Raw genomic sequence first — 15,980 nt, 5'->3', positions numbered from 1 at the left:
TACGGGTTTCGTTATTCTAAAGTACGAATCTCATCGTAGATTACTGCGAATTGAACTACTTTTTTTCTCTAAAATTTATTCCTCTTTTCGTCATCTATACTTACAAAACATGATGTCATTTATTTTGATTGACCGATGTTTATAGGGGAATTTTTAATTTCCAAAATAAGCCACTTTGACGTTGAAAGTACGATTCATTAGTACATATTCTTCTTAATTCAAAAGCCGTTCTATGCAACTTTTGTAATAGATTAAACCAAATTAAAGCTATCATTGGATAAATGTTATTGTTTGTCTATCACATAAACCTGCATGTTTTTACATCTAATAGTTATAATTTATCTTCCACTGTTTATACATTTTGCACATAGTATACGTCAATAATATAAAGACAAATTACATAATGATATTACTTAGTACGTATAATTTTATTTACAATTACTTACACTCGTTACAATAGCGTCCAGTCTGTCTTTTCTTACAACCGTCGGTACAGACTGCCGTATCCTTATTGTAAACATCATTTAAACAGTTTTTAGGGTTACACCCCCAAACACAAGAACCATTTCCAGGATAACAATTTTGCTCCAAACAATTGTCAGCACACACATTCTCGCATTTACTTCCCCAATGATTCTTTTGGCAACCTTAACAGAAGCATACTTCAACCGATTATAAATGCATTTACAAACACATTTAATACAAGATATCAGTAAACCATTGCATACAATAATGTCGTTTATTGAAATTCATCTTTTTAATTTTTGTTGCAGAATAAGGTTTTCAGTAAAAAAAAATGGTTAAAGAATAGTTCGTTCTAGAAGACCATTCGTGATTGTGAATGATGAAACATGTTGCACAACCAGCAGCTATAGATCAACGCCAAAAATTGATGGTCAACAATGTAAACAAACTTTAAAGACTTGAAACAATCAAACAAAAACTTAAAGAATACTGATGTATAGACAAGGACGAGAGACTTGTGGAAAATGAAAGTTTTTACGTTTATACACATTATTAACGACTTACCATTAATGGCAACGTAACATAACTCAATTATAGGTCCGTAGACATATTTTCCTTCATCAGTTCCTTTATCATCGTAATAAATGACATATTTTCCAAGTTGATTACATGGTATTGTCTGAGTGAGGTTTGGAAGACCGGGATCAGGATCTTCATAACAGAGATAACCGTCAGGTGGAATAGTTGATGTATTGGTTACATATAATTTGAATCCATTCATTCGAATAGCAACTGTAATTAAAATTATACCAAAATTAGTTTTAAAGCTTTGTCAGCAATATTAATTAACATCATTGGCAATTTGTATAGCAAACATGTATCTTATTACTTACAGTTATTAGTTTTCAAAGGACATAATTTAAAGAAGCACTGTTAATCTTGTTGAAAAAATCAACAATGCAGAGTGTAAAAAGTTAACTATGCATGACAAAAATTCTTTAGACGTTTTAATCATTCAAAAATACTTCATTACAGTAGAATATCTAGGAATTTTTGGGGTAGTCCTTTTGGGGATAGCTCTTTTGGTGTTTTACTTTGGGAAGGACGGTCCGTGTATATTTGCGTCCATTCGTTTTTCATTTTGAAATATCAAAAACAAAAAACAAAAAACGAGAGTGTTTTCATTTTTCGTTTTTGATTTCTCTAAAACCAAAACGGAAAACGCAAGTGTTTTCATTTTTTGTTTTTGATTTCTCTAAAACCAAAATGAAAATCAAAAGTGTTTCCGTTTTTCGTTTTTGATTTCACTAAACAAGAATTTTGTATTTAATTTTAATTATTTCTCGTTTTATAATGTAAGTAGTGGAGAAAACCAGAGTTCTGGGCCACTTTGTCTAATGTTAAACTTATGGGAGGGATACCCATGAGGATACCCAGTGAGGATACCCTCTGACGTCATAATCACCTATTATGACACTAATTAAATTAATTAATTAATTTCTTTGGATAAGGTCATTTTAAAGTGTTACTAATTCATTGGTGTTAATTATGCATAAGTATATGATTTTTATTTTTATTTTAATTTGATATATGAAAATCCCCAGTCTATTAATAGATATACAGGTAAACCCATCTAAGTGTGTATCAAATATATATTTGTTTGTTTATATATCTATTCACCTACGGCTGTGAAGAATAAGACGTACACGTTATTATATAAATAATATAATCGTTAAATCAATATTGAAAGCGTGTTTTAACTTGTCGTTATTGTACGTATAGTGACCTTTAACATGTTTAGACGTGTCTTTTTAATATAAGTAAATCGTTACATTAATGGAACAAAATAGTATTTTACATCTAACTATTTCTGGGGTGAAATTTTGAAAGGTATTTAATCTTGAATTTTATAATATAATTGTTCAATCAATATCGATAGCGTGTTTTAACTTTCAATAGGTTTTATTGATAAACGATGCACCGGTGTTTATCATTGTTAGTGTTTGTGTATGTTTGTGTGTGTGTGTGTTTGTGTGTATCGATTCAAGGTTTAATCCATACAAATATGAGCAAGGAATTATCCAATATGATTCTCCTTTTGTGTGATTGTATTCCTATTTTATTTATTTTTTTAAGTTTCTGCTTCTCGGTACCACACTAGTAATGATAACAACAATAATTTGTACAATATTTAATATCCGCGTCAATTCAGACAGACATGGCTCGCGGAGCCATCCACATGTTGTCTTTACAATATATATAAAGAATAAAATTATCTATAATTATTTTATACATCGAGATAAAAAGAAATAGAGAGTTGCATATCACTCAACAGTATCTCTAACCTCACGAAAGGGCCAGCAGTATGCTATATTTCGTGCAGGGGTGTAAACTGTCGAGACTTGAAGTTAGTCTTTCCGGGATAGTTAACTCTCTCAAATATCAGATAAATCGCGAGCTTTAATCCAAGAGTTGAATTTCTTTGGCCAGTGTAACCATTTAACAAATATTGCTTGTTGGGTCCTTTGCCTTTTGTTTTGAGGATGTTTTCAACTTTCCATATATCATCTTCCCGAACATCCACTTTCTGCACTTCTGATTGGTAGAAGGTTCCTGAAATTTCTTCGTCTTGAAAATCAATAAGTCGATAAACTGGAAGCCCACCACGTAATATTCTTTGAGATATTCTAAATATCTCTCCGCTCCATTTCTCATCGTATTCCCTGGTAAAAGGATTTCTTATGTATGTTATCCGAACTTTATCACCGATTTTGAAACGGAAAGGTTTTCGTACATTCTTTGTCTTAGGTTGTAATCTTTTTGGCCAATACATTTTCCACCACAGGTTTGTCTCTTTAGATAGGGTGACTTTATCTGGTGCCATGCCAATCGTTCTATGGAAGGTCTTGTTGTAGCTGTTAGCAAAATTCTGCAAGTTATCCACATAATCATAAGATTGCTTACTGGTGATAAATCTCATGATTTTTGATTTAATAGTCTTGATCACTCTTTCAACGTAATTAGCTTTGATTTCCGTATTTTGTGCAAATAGATGTTGAATATTTCTCTGTTTAAGGAGAGATTCTACTAATCGTGATCTGAATTCTTGTCCTTTATCTGTTCTTATTCTGTTTGGTGATCTTCCTTGTGATAAAACATGTTTCAAAGCATTCGCAACGGATTCACCTTTCTTATCCTTTAGAGGCCTTAGCCATACATATTTGGAGAATATATCAATCACCACCAATATGAAATTGAATCCACTGTTAAATTTCGAAAATATAGACATGTCCATTAAATCGATATCCCATTGATCGTCTATTCCAATAACGATAACTCTGTTCCGCTTAAACGACCGTTTTAAAGGTCTTTGCAAGCTGTATGGCTCCTGTCGTTGTAGCCATTTTCGTATTCTATATTTACTGAGAACGAATTTTCCATCTGTTCGAACAAATCTGTAAAGCTTATCAGGCCCTGCAAAACTCGCTGGGTTAGCTGGATTGTAATAAATATTTCTCAAGTACTTTTCCCAAGAGGCCATCTTTACACATGGAATGATGAATATAGAATGACATACAGAGTAAAACGTTCTCATATTTATACAGTTGAGCTTTCATCGTCTACATCCTCCTCCTCCTCCTCCTCCTCCTCCTTCTCTTCATCATCATCATTACTATCTGTGCTTTCAGAACCATCATCATTTGTTTCGTTATCAATAGCTTCATCTAGATAGCTTTCCAACAAAGGTTTATATTTCCTGATGGCTACTTTAATGGCTTTCTCGTAGTACATGTCATCGTTAAACAGTTCTGTGATCTTTTTCATGACTTTGCCGTGCAATTTACCATTTTGTAGTTGTAGTAGATACTGAACCAAACTACTATATCTGGACAAAAACTGATCCATATCCTCGTCTTTTAGTTTGCGATTGGCCTTACGTCTTGCATGGTCTTCATTCATGTTACCACCCATGTATTTATCAACTTTTTCTTTCCATATATCTTCTTTTGCCTCTCTGGCAAGTTCAGCTAATTTTATAAAAGCCACATCTTCTCCATCTTCTATATCAATTTCGTCTACACGAGACTTCTTGAAGGGAATGTCTTCATCCTCTTTTTCCCTTTTTCTTTTTAAATCATTATTTTCCGAGCACCACCTATTCATGTGTCTAGCTAAATCAGGGACGCTTTCAAAGACTACACCACAATCATCACATGAAGGCATGATTTTTCTCTCGTCTGGTAAATACGTCTGCTCACTTTGAAATGTTTCTTCAAACTGAGGTGGTTCTAGTTCTTTTCTGCTAATATACTCTTCTGAAACACCTCCACCAATCATGTTCTTATTTTCGAATATATTAATTTTTAGTCTGTCGTCTTCTGGTGTATTCTGTTTCAGATCAATGAATAGGCTCCCATACGGTCGTTGTGTCCCCTCTTTGTACTTATTCATGAATTTCTTTGGATTATTAGGATACATCTGTCTAGCAAATATGGCTGGTCCAACTTGATCACGCGGGTTTTTGAAAAGGACTATATACTGGCTATTGATGCTCATGGTTCGACTCTCCTTTCCCTTCGAGAACGCATTCTGCATTATACAAGCTACACTTAGGTTCCTGTGATGGCTGCCCTCCACAAAGAGTTCACAAACATCCTTACTATTGGTGGCGTCTCTCATTAAATCGTCTAGGATGATTAAACTTGGATATCTAGAGTCTATGAATGAGTCATCATTCAAATTTTCAGGTAAACCTTGAACAAACAAAATGTTTTTAATGGTCTGCTTCAGGTCACTAAATAATGGCTGCCACCGTTTATAACACCATATAATCCTATCAGGTGATGGTTTTATCATAGTCCGTGCTCGCTCCAATAATGTTTGCTTCCAAAACGTCTTACCTGAACCAGTAGGTCCAGCCAATATCATAGTGAACGGATGATGTAGTACCACATGCTGTGGTGGTGGTGGTGGTGGTGGAGGTGGTGGTGGTGGTGGTGGTGGTGGTGGAGGTGGAGGTGGTGGTGGTGGTGGATGCGCATGACTGCTCGGTGGATACGCATGACTGCTCGGTGGATACGGATGACTGCTCGGTGGATATGGTTGATTGATTTTGTGTTTTTTCCTATAATGTCTCAACATAGCATCTTTTCTCGAAAATTCTTTACCACAATCTGGACAAGTATTAGACATCTTAGAGAGCTCTTAAAACACGTCCTCTTCCTTCAAATGATAGACGTAGAGTGATTGAAATATTGACGGTACAGAATTTTCGAGAAAAGATGGTATGTTGAGACATTATAGGAAAAAACACAAAATCAATCAACCATATCCACCGAGCAGTCATCCGTATCCACCGAGCAGTCATGCGTATCCACCACCACCACCACCACCACCACCTCCACCACCAACACCACCACCACCACCACCACCACCGCAGCATCTGGTACTACATCATCCGTTCACTATGATATTGGCTGGACCTTCTGGTTCAGGTAAGACGTTTTGGATGAAAACATTATTGGAGCGAGCACGGACTATGCTAAAACCATCACCTGATAGGATTATATGGTGTTATAAACGGTGGCAGCCATTATTTAGTGACCTGAAGCAGACCATTAAAAACATTTTGTTTGTTCAAGGTTTACCTGAAAATTTGAATGATGACTCATTCATAGACTCTAGATATCCAAGTTTAATCATCCTAGACGATTTAATGAGAGACGCCACCAATAGTAAGGATGTTTGTGAACTCTTTGTGGAGGGCAGCCATCACAGGAACCTAAATGTAGCTTGTATAATGCAGAATGCGTTCTCGAAGGGAAAGGAGAGTCGAACCATGAGCATCAATAGCCAGTATATAGTCCTTTTCAAAAACCCGCGTGATCAAGTTGGACCAGCTATATTTGCTAGACAGATGTATCCTAATAATCCAAAGAAATTCATGAATAAGTACAAAGAGGGGACACAACGACCGTATGGGAGCCTATTCATTGGTCTGAAACAGAATACACCAGAAGACGACAGACTAAAAATTAATATATTCGAAAATAAGAACATGATTGGTGGAGGTGTTTCAGAAGAGTATATTAGCAGAAAAGAACTAGAACCACCTCAGTTTGAAGAAACATTTCAAAGTGAGCAGACGTATTTACCAGACGAGAGAAAAATCATGCCTTCATGTGATGATTGTGGTGTAGTCTTTGAAAGCGTCCCTGATTTAGCTAGACACATGAATAGGTGGTGCTCGGAAAATAATGATTTAAAAAGAAAAAGGGAAAAAGAGGATGAAGACATTCCCTTCAAGAAGTCTCGTGTAGACGAAATTGATATAGAAGATGGAGAAGATGTGGCTTTTATAAAATTAGCTGAACTTGCCAGAGAGGCAAATGAAGATATATGGAAAGAAAAAGTTGATAAATACATGGGTGGTAACATGAATGAAGACCATGCAAGACGTAAGGCCAATCGCAAACTAAAAGACGAGGATATGGATCAGTTTTTGTCCAGATATAGTAGTTTGGTTCAGTATCTACTACAACTACAAAATGGTAAATTGCACGGCAAAGTCATGAAAAAGATCACAGAACTGTTTAACGATGACATGGACTACGAGAAAGCCATTAAAGTAGCCATCAGGAAATATAAACCTTTGTTGGAAAGCTATCTAGATGAAGCTATTGATAACGAAACAAATGATGATGGTTCTGAAAGCACAGATAGTAATGATGATGATGAGGAGGAGGAGGAGGAGGAAGAGGAGGAGGAGGAGGAGGATGTAAACGATGAAAGCTCAACTGTATAAATATGAGAACGTTTTACTCTGTATGTCATTCTATATTCATCATTCCATGTGTAAAGATGGCCTCTTGGGAAAAGTACTTGAGAAATATTTATTACAATCCAGCTAACCCAGCGAGTTTTGCAAGGCCTGATAAACTTTACAGATTTGTTCGAACAGATGGAAAATACGTTCTCAGTAAATATAGAATACGAAAATGGCTACAACGACAGGAGCCATACAGCTTGCAAAGACCTTTAAAACGGTCGTTTAAGCGGAACAGAGTTATCGTTATTGGAATAGACGATCAATGGGATATCGATTTAATGGACATGTCTATATTTTCGAAATTTAACAGTGGATTCAATTTCATATTGGTGGTGATTGATATATTCTCCAAATATGTATGGCTAAGGCCTCTAAAGGATAAGAAAGGTGAATCCGTTGCGAATGCTTTGAAACATGTTTTATCACAAGGAAGATCACCAAACAGAATAAGAACAGATAAAGGACAAAAATTCAGATCACGATTAGTAGAATCTCTCCTTAAACAGAGAAATATTCAACATCTATTTGCACAAAATACGGAAATCAAAGCTAATTACGTTGAAAGAGTGATCAAGACTATTAAATCAAAAATCATGAGATTTATCACCAGTAAGCAATCTTATGATTATGTGGATAACTTGCAGAATTTTGCTAACAGCTACAACAAGACCTTCTATAGAACGATTGACATGGCACCAGATAAAGTCACCCTATCTAAAGAGACAAACCTGTGGTGGAAAATGTATTGGCCAAAAAGATTACAACCTAAGACAAAGAATGTACGAAAACCTTTCCGTTTCAAAATCGGTGATAAAGTTCGGATTACATACATAAGAAATCCTTTTACCAGGGAATACGATGAGAAATGGAGCGGAGAGATATTTAGAATATCTCAAAGAATATTACGTGGTAGGCTTCCAGTTTATCGACTTATTGATTTTCAAGACGAAGAAATTTCAGGAACCTTCTACCAATCAGAAGTGCAGAAAGTGGATGTTCGGGAAGATGATATATGGAAAGTTGAAAACATCCTCAAAACAAAAGGCAAAGGACCCAACAAGCAATATTATGTTAAATGGTTACACTGGCCAAAGAAATTCAACTCTTGGATTAAAGCTCGCGATTTATCTGATATTTGAGAGAGTTAACTATCCCGGAAAGACTAACTTCAAGTCTCGACAGTTTACACCCCTGCACGAAATATAGCATACTGTTGGCCCTTTCGTGAGGTTAGAGATACTGTTTAGTGATATGCAACTCTCTATTTCTTTTTATCTCGATGTATAAAATAATTATAGATAATTTTATTCTTTATATATATTGTAAAGAAAGCATGTGGATGGCTCCGCGAGCCATGTCTGTCTGAATTGACGGGGATATTAAATATTGTACAAATTATTGTTGTTATCATTACTAGTGTGGTACCGAGAAGCAGAAACTTAAAAAAATAAATAAAATAGGAATACAATCACACAAAAGGAGAATCATATTGGATAATTCCTTGCTCATATTTGTATGGATTAACCTTGAATCGATACACACAAACACACACACACACAAACATACACAAACACTAACAATGATAAACACCGGTGCATCGTTTATCAATAAAACCTATTGAAAGTTAAAACACGCTATCGATATTGATTGAACAATTATATTATAAAATTCAAGATTAAATACCTTTCAAAATTTCACCCCAGAAATAGTTAGATGTAAAATACTATTTTGTTCCATTAATGTAACGATTTACTTATATTAAAAAGACACGTCTAAACATGTTAAAGGTCACTATACGTACAATAACGACAAGTTAAAACACGCTTTCAATATTGATTTAACGATTATATTATTTATACAATAACGTGTACGTCTTATTCTTCACAGCCGTAGGTGAATAGATATATAAACAAACAAATATATATTTGATACAAACTTAGATGGGTTTACCTGTATATCTATTAATAGACTGGGGATTTTCATATATCAAATTAAAATAAAAATAAAAATCATATACTTATGCATAATTAACACAAACGTACTTAGTAACACTTTAAAATGACCTTATCCAAAGAAATTAATTAATTAATTTAATTAGTGTCATAATAGGTGATTATGACGTCAGAGGGTATCCTCACTGGGTATCCTCATGGGTATCCTCTCCCATAGGTTAAACATTAGACAAAGTGGCCCAGAACTCTGGTTTTCTCCACTACTAATGTACAATGTTTTCCTTTCTTGTTTTACAGTCATTGATAGTAAATAATGCCAATGTAAACACCCCGGTGTTCTTTCAACATAATGTAGACAAAATAGACCGCCTGACTTATGAATTGAACTACGGTGATAAATGAATCAAAGCCTTTCAAATTACCTTGTTTATATCTTTAATAAAAAATAAATTATTATATTTAGATATTAAACGAATCATAAATTTAAATTGTACAATAAAATATTATATAAAGATGGTACAAATAAAAAGATTGATTACAACATCACATGAACAAGGGAGGTTACTACTTTTAAAAACTTATAAGAAAACTACCCCGGTCGTTAAAGTATACATGCACAGTCACTGTGGTTATCAGATCTTTAATCGAAGATAATGTCGACGGATGCAAAAGACTTTATCAATCTGAACAATAAGGGTGCGTGATCTTTACTTTTAAATTTAGAAAGGTTGATCTCAGATGATTAGAATTCATAACCAAGGTCCATTATACGAACATTCAGGACGATAATGTGTTTTGCTTGATCAGTTGATTGAAAAACAAATTTCCACAATTTCACAATTCAAACCGGGATTAGCATTCAATCATTTTGACATTCGGAGCCTACTCGGTATTAGTTTTGCTTATTTTTAAAAAGCTATATGGTGACCTTAACTAGAGCCTGGGTGTGGATGGGTGTTTACGGAATAGAGAATAGTGGGCAAAAAATATAAATAATAGAGACAATAGACCAAGAAATAAAAAAAAATAGAATAATGAGGTGTTAAAATATAAAAAGAATAGAATAATTGGCAAAAAGTATAATGGTTTTTCTTTTACAAATTGTGACTTGGACGGAGAAATGTCTCATTGGCACTCATACCACATCTTCTTATATCTATATATGGTCTTTTTAAGTGAATTGGGAGATTGGAATTTCTAGATTTAATCTCACCCATGTCAGCTTTTTATTTGTATTTACAGAAAAGAGAGCTAGTTTTGTATTCTTTAATATACTGTAACAGTTTAATTTTCCATGAAAAAAGGACAGTTTTTTCTATGTCCGGTAGCATCGTATCATATCTGGACATCGGCTGTTGTCTGCTCTTTGGTCGGGTTGTTGTCTCTTTGACATATTCCCCATTTCCATTGTCAATTTTATTATCGGTAGGCATGTAAAATTGTCAAACCATACACGACCGTTCATTAGTCATCGTAGATCTATTCCAAGTCATAATAAGTCTACACAAAGCTGAAAAGGAACTTTTACAACAAGGAATATTACACAACTGAAGCCATAGTCATAAAGATCGATTGACTGATTCGTGTTCCTTTAACGTCGCCGCAGAACATAAAATTATTACCTGATCTTTATTCTCAACATCTTCAATCTCTTTTGTTCCCAAGGAAGCAACCATTTGATTCTCTGGGGTGGGGCAGGGATTTGTACCCGAAGTCAATATTTTTTTTTTAACCCAGGCTGAAAAATATGCCTTTATCCATGGCCACACACAAACACAATAATATTTTCAAGATTTATTAAAAAAAAAATTTTTTTTACACTTTTATATTTTTATGTTGTTTTGAAATATTAATTTGACTTGAATTTATACGAATTTACTAAATATACATGTTTATACCAAGCCAAGTCCGTTTATATCTTGTTTCTCGCCTGACTATACAAAAGGCCAGGAGAGCTTTGGCCATCATTTGTCGTCTTTGATAGATATGGTTGACTGATAAGCTGTCTATATAAAGTAATGGGACAATGGCATGAAGACATCACCAAATCACTATATACAATACACAAAAAGACACCTAGAGCTTGCCATATGGTCTTCAACTACCCTCCAACAGGCAGTAAGCTCTGGTTGGCCTTAAACACAAATCCAAGGGCACAGCAAAATGAGAAAATATCCAATTAAAACTGGGTGACCTGAATGAAAACATTGGAACTTTCCTAAGAAATACAAATTCCCCCCCCCCCCCACCTCCCCCTCAACATTTTAATAAGGATATGTGGTATGATTGCCAATGTGACAACTATCCTCAAAGTTCAAATGAAGTGGATGTAAGCAATTATATATAGGCAACCGTACCACCCTCAACAATAAAAAAAAACCAGTAGGGTATAGTCGGCTATGAAAGGCTCTGACATGAAAAATATGAAACAGTTCAGTTGAGAAAAAACGGCCTAATTTATAACACAATAAAACGAAAAACAAATATGACAGACATCAACAAACGACAACCATTGAACTACAGGCTCCTAACTTGGGACAGGCACATACAGTATGTGGCGGGGTTAAACATGCAAGTGAGCGCTCAACCCTCCCGTTAACCTGGGACGAGTTTTGTTACAGAACAACATAAGATCAAACTATAAAAATCAGTTGAAAAGGGCTTAACATATCAGATCGATACAAAACAGAAAAAAATATTTAACAAAAGGACAGACCGGACGTGGCAGGGTATTTATACATCCTTAACAAACAAAAAAGGACACAAAGTACAGATCTGAGAGTAATGGCAGTACTGACAGCTAGTTTAAAGCCAATAACAACTAATACAAAAATCATGTATCTAAGACTAAAATATCAATCAGTACACATTCAACATCCAATGGATTTAGTGTAAAGACGTCATTAATAGTCAGAGAAAGACATTACCTTGCGCAATGCCAAATCATAGGTATCAACAGATTGTAGTACCTTGATGTGTATAACAATAATATGTAGTATAATTTTACAAAATTAATATGTATACCAATAAAAACAATATTCAAAGATCTATTTACAGTGTTCAATTGGTAACCTTTTAAAATAAGTTTATTTAAAGGATTGATAAGTTTACCCTGATCGTTTTTAATTTACATGCATACAATTTCTATTTATAGTATTATTGATAAATACAATATTGCAGAAGTAGTGGAAATAGATCTACAAGTGAGGGAAGTTGTTTGTGACTTCAGGGAACTTTATTTGGATATGCCTGTTATGGTCTAATTGAGATTTACAAGACCTTTATTCAATTTCAGCACATTTTGTGAATGTATGTCACATTTATAGGCATTATGTTTTTCGGTCTGTGCATCCGTTTGTTCTTCCGTTCATCCGTCTGTTCCGCTTCAGGTTAATGTTTTTGGTCAAAGTAGTTTTTGATGAAGTTGAAGTCCAATCAACTTGAAACTCAGTACACATGTTCCATATGATATAATCTTTCTAATTTTAATGCCAAATTAGAGTTCTGACCGCAATTTACGGTCCACTGGACATAGAAAATAATAGTGCGAGTTGGGCATTCATGTACTATGGACACATTCTTATTCCAATCCTTTATTAAAGAAGTTACTAAATTTACTTCAGATAAAAATACTAAATTAGACGAACCAATTTAATTAAAAGATATATCTCTGATTTCGTTATACTTATAAAACTTTTTTGTATGAACTTTAATAAGATTACTGGACAAACGCGTTCAATCTTCGGACTTAATTCTTAACAATTTTACCGAGCGGAGCGAGGCGAAAAAAAATAACGTCTTTCAAGCCAAGTTTTATATGTATGCTATACACACAAATTTATTGTTTAAACTTGGTAATCAATTAATCTAAAATACAGTCCTAGATAATCAAATAATCATGAAGTATTTGGTCTAGTAATCAAATAATCACTACAAAAAACGGCCAAGTAATCACATAATCAAAAACCCCATGAGGAATCATTAAGGATGACATATTTTTGTATTAATATTGATTCACTTCTAAGGTATTTGCATCGGAAATAAACTAATTAATTCTAAAACCAGTTGTTGGCATAATACGGGTCATTTTCTTCACATTGACATAATTTACTAAACGTTTATTGAAACCTGTAATGTGACGACGTGAATGAAAATGCGGAGTTTGTGAGACCAGGTTCAAGCAAGCAGCCACTCGCTAGCAGCCACTTCGCTAGCAGCCAGTTTTCAGATGTTTATATAAACCCAAATGTTGCATGAGATTCAGACGTACTTCAAATGTTTTTATTAATATATATCCACTATATTATCAGTTTTAATATATAATTAAGCAGTCAAAGACACTATTCAATGAATTTAAAAATTTCATTTCTTGTTAGTTAATCATATAAATACAATAGAAATCGCTTTCAATACATCACACAGCGTGCTGCACGCTTTACATTTCAAATAGTCAACACTTTTGAGTGTATATAGAATCGTAAATAATTATGAAAGTATTTAAATGTTGGCAAAATTGCACCATTGTGTGAAATAGCTTTCCATATTCTCGGCATCCTGTCAAATAGTTCATGAAAAGTAACAATTGTTCTGCATTAGAAGAAAAAAAAGTTGCACGCGTGCTTTAACTTTTTTTTTGCCACACAAAACTGTTTTGACAAAACATTCTACTTCTGAAACAGTGGATTTCGCTTACTTATGATTGGACGAAAAGTTTATTTTTTTGTACTCAAAGTATGGTGGGCAAGAAAATTATTTATTAGCTTTAAAAAATAATCCGTGCTATACCCAAACTGGGAATTTTGATCAAGTAGGCGCTAGGTCTCTAGCTTACGTTTGCACCTAGTGCGGAAAAAAGTATTGCCATAGAATTTTTGGTTGTTAACTTTTCGGTAAGGGTTGGGTAGGGTATCTGACCTCAACTTTGGACCAACTTTAGAAAAAAAAACTAAGCCGAAAAATACCCTGTGTTTTTTCTACTGTAGACCTCAGCTTCTAAGCTTCCCTTTGTCTTAGTGCGGATAAAAGTATTGCCTTAGAATTTGACCTACTTAAAAAAAAAAATAAGACGAATAACACCCTGGATTTTTTTCTCCAGTAGACCTCAGTTACCCTACTTCCCTTTGCACCTAGTATTGCCGTAGGTTTTTTTTATTAACTTTTCGGTAATGGTGTGGTAGGGTAGGTAGCTGAGGTCCACTTGAGAAAAAATCCAGAGTGATGTTCGGCTTAGTCTTTTTTATAATGTAATACGCTGGCAAATTATGAAAGCTCACGTCTTAATTGATAGGCATAGAAATAAAAAGAAAACGTATGATAACCAATAACAATCTACCGGAGACAAAATAACGTTGGTTTAGGCAACTAGGATGATGGTCTGGATACGGGATTCTTCATTTCTGTATTCTTTGATATTCTATGCCGATTTTCTCTATTCTTTAATCAGTGTTTCAGGCAATTTTTCTCTATTCTTTATTTCTTTATACTTTTTGGGAATAATTCTGTTCTCTTTATATTTTAACACCTCATTATTCTATTTTTTTTTTATATCTTGGTCCATTGTCTCTATTATTCATATTTTTTGCCCAAGATTCTCTATTCCGTAAACACCCATCCACACCCAGGCTCTAGTTAAGGTCACCATATAGCTTTCAAAAATAAGCAAAACTAATACCGAGTAGGCTCCGAATGGCAAAATGATTGAATGCTAATCCCGGTACGAATTGTGAAATTGCGGAAATTTGTTTTTCAATCAATTGATCAAGCAAAACACATTATCGTCCCGAATGTTCGTATAATGGACCTCGGTCATGAATTCTAATCATCTGAGATCAACCTTTCTAAATTTAAAAGTAAAGATCACGCACCCTTATTGTTCAGATTGGTAAAGTCTTTTGCATCCGTCGACATTATCTTCGATTAAAGATCTGATAACCACAGTGACTGTGCATGTATACTTCAACGACCGGGGTAGTTTTCTTATAAGTTTTTAAAAGTAGTAACCTCCCTTGTTAATGTGATATTGTAATCAATCTATTTATTTGTACCATCTTTATATAATTTTATATTGAACAATTTAAATTTATGATTCGTTTAATATCTAAATATAATAATTTATTTTTTATTAAAGATATAAACAAGGTAATTTGAAAGGCTTTGATTCATTTATCACCGTAGTTCAATTCATAAGTCAGGCGGTCTATTTTGTCTACATTATGTTGAAAGAACACCGGGGTGTTTACATTGGCATTATTTACTATCAATGACTGTGAAACAAGAAAGGAAAACATTGTACATTATAAAACGAGAAATAATTAAAATTAAATGCAAAATTCTTGTTTAGTGAAATCAAAAACTAAAAACGGAAACACTTTTGATTTTCATTTTGGTTTCAGAGAAATCAAAAACAAAAAATGAAAACACTTTTGTTTTTCGTTTTGGTTTTTAAGAAATCAAAAACGAAAAATGAAAACAATTTTGTTTTTCGTTTTGGTTTTTGAGAAATCAAAAACGAAAAATGAAAACACTCTCGTTTTTTGTTTTTGTTTTTGATATTTCAAAATGAAAAACGAATGGACGCAAATAAACACGGACCAAGGACTTACTTGTTTTGCAATTTGAAATAAAAGATTGTTTTTTTCTCAGAATTCTTTTTTTTTTAAATAAAATATTATAGTATATCGATTATTTGAAAAGATTTTTTTTCTGTAAATTGCTCTTTTTAAGTCACCATGAGT

At 33.8% G+C, this 15,980-nt stretch overlaps 2 protein-coding genes across 2 annotated transcripts in view; both read right to left on the bottom strand.

The window, feature by feature from the left end:
• Positions 1-15,980, bottom strand: part of LOC127738025 (receptor-type tyrosine-protein phosphatase epsilon-like) — a 264,382-nt gene that overhangs the window by 158,430 nt on the left and 89,972 nt on the right. The window lies entirely within an intron of this gene.
• LOC127724469 (uncharacterized) overlaps positions 1-15,980 on the bottom strand; it is a 46,814-nt gene that overhangs the window by 4,000 nt on the left and 26,834 nt on the right. The window contains exons 4-5 of the mRNA XM_052231439.1: positions 1,030-1,257; positions 447-647 (exon numbers count right to left, since the gene is read on the bottom strand). Of these exons, the coding sequence (XP_052087399.1) occupies positions 447-647; positions 1,030-1,257 (429 nt within the window). The remainder of the gene's footprint in view (positions 1-446; positions 648-1,029; positions 1,258-15,980) is intronic.

Source organism: Mytilus californianus, unplaced genomic scaffold (genome assembly GCF_021869535.1).
Source record: "Mytilus californianus isolate M0D057914Y unplaced genomic scaffold, xbMytCali1.0.p SCAF_1, whole genome shotgun sequence".
Taxonomy (NCBI): Eukaryota; Metazoa; Mollusca; class Bivalvia; order Mytilida; family Mytilidae; genus Mytilus; species Mytilus californianus.
This window is presented reverse-complemented; position numbering and strand designations above follow the sequence as displayed.